The sequence below is a fragment of the Neopelma chrysocephalum genome, unplaced genomic scaffold (assembly GCF_003984885.1).
Source record: "Neopelma chrysocephalum unplaced genomic scaffold, ASM398488v2 Primary Assembly neopelma1_140738, whole genome shotgun sequence".
NCBI lineage: Eukaryota > Metazoa > Chordata > Aves > Passeriformes > Pipridae > Neopelma > Neopelma chrysocephalum.
In genome coordinates, this window is record NW_020932381.1 from 1 (window position 1) to 1,103 (window position 1,103).

Sequence of the window (1,103 nt, forward strand, 5' to 3'; positions counted from 1 at the left end):
ACCGAGTACGTGGTGGGTCCCCTGCCAACGCCGGCGTACCACCGGGATGTGACGGTGCAGAAGTATGGGGGGAAGGTGCCGTACCACCGCAGACCTGTTACTGGCCAGGAGTATACGGATATCTACGCCCTCATCCGAAGGGAGTTGAAAAAGGCTCCGCAATTCCTCACCACATGCTGCGAGTCTGACGGGACTGACCTGGCCATCCTCACCACGGCCCCACGGGGCTTCAAGTCTGGCGACCGCACAACCTGGTTTGTCCTTTTCCACAACGTGGCTGGCACCGGCTACTACCTGTCACCAGTGGGGCTGGAGGTGCTGGTGGAGCACAGGGACCTCCACGTCTCCCGTTGGCAGCTGCGCAAAGTCTTCTACAACGGGCTGTACTTTGCCAGCACAGAGGATCTGGAGCAGGAGTTTCTGGCTGGCACACTGGAGGTCGTCAGGCTCAAGAAGCCCCAGGATGATGCAGTGCTGGGCTCAATGAGGCCTCGGTACCCACCCGACTCCCTGGGTCCGCTGCAGTTTGAGCCCCAGGGTCCCCGCTACAGCGTCAGGGGCAATCGCGTCACCTACCAGGGCTGGAGCATCACTTTTGGCATGAACCCCAACTCTGGCCCACGCCTCTTTGACATCAGGTACCGGGGGGAGAGGATTGTCTATGAGCTGAGTCTCCAGGAAGCCTTAGCCCTGTATGGCTCCAACTGCCCTGGGGGCATGTCCACCCGCTACCTCGATGGGAGCTTTGGCATCGGCAGGTTTGCCTACGAGCTGGTCCGGGGCGTCGACTGCCCCTACACAGCGACCTATGTGGACCGGCACTACCTGGTAGAGTCAGATACTCCCAAGACCAACCAAAACTCACTCTGCATTTTTGAGCACGACTCTGCCCTCCCTCTGCGGCGCCACTTCTCTGACTCACAGTCCTTTTACTATGGTGGGCTGCGGAAAAACACGCTGGTCATCCGAACCATCTCCACGCTCGTTAACTACGACTACATCTGGGACTTCATGTTTCATGGCAGTGGGGCCGTGGAGGTCCGTGTGCATGCTACCGGCTACATTAGCACCTCCTTCCTCCACGGACAAGGCACTAACTATGG

General features: G+C 59.3%; 1 protein-coding gene across 1 annotated transcript; it reads left to right on the forward strand.

Moving 5' to 3' along the window:
• Positions 1–3: 3 nt before the first annotated feature.
• On the forward strand, positions 4–1,098 carry LOC113962296 (membrane primary amine oxidase-like; the record flags this gene model as incomplete). The annotated part of the gene is made up of 1 exon (XM_027673068.1): positions 4–1,098. A coding segment is annotated over one exon (1,095 nt), but the record flags the coding sequence as incomplete, so codon positions are not given.
• Positions 1,099–1,103: the final 5 nt, after the last annotated feature.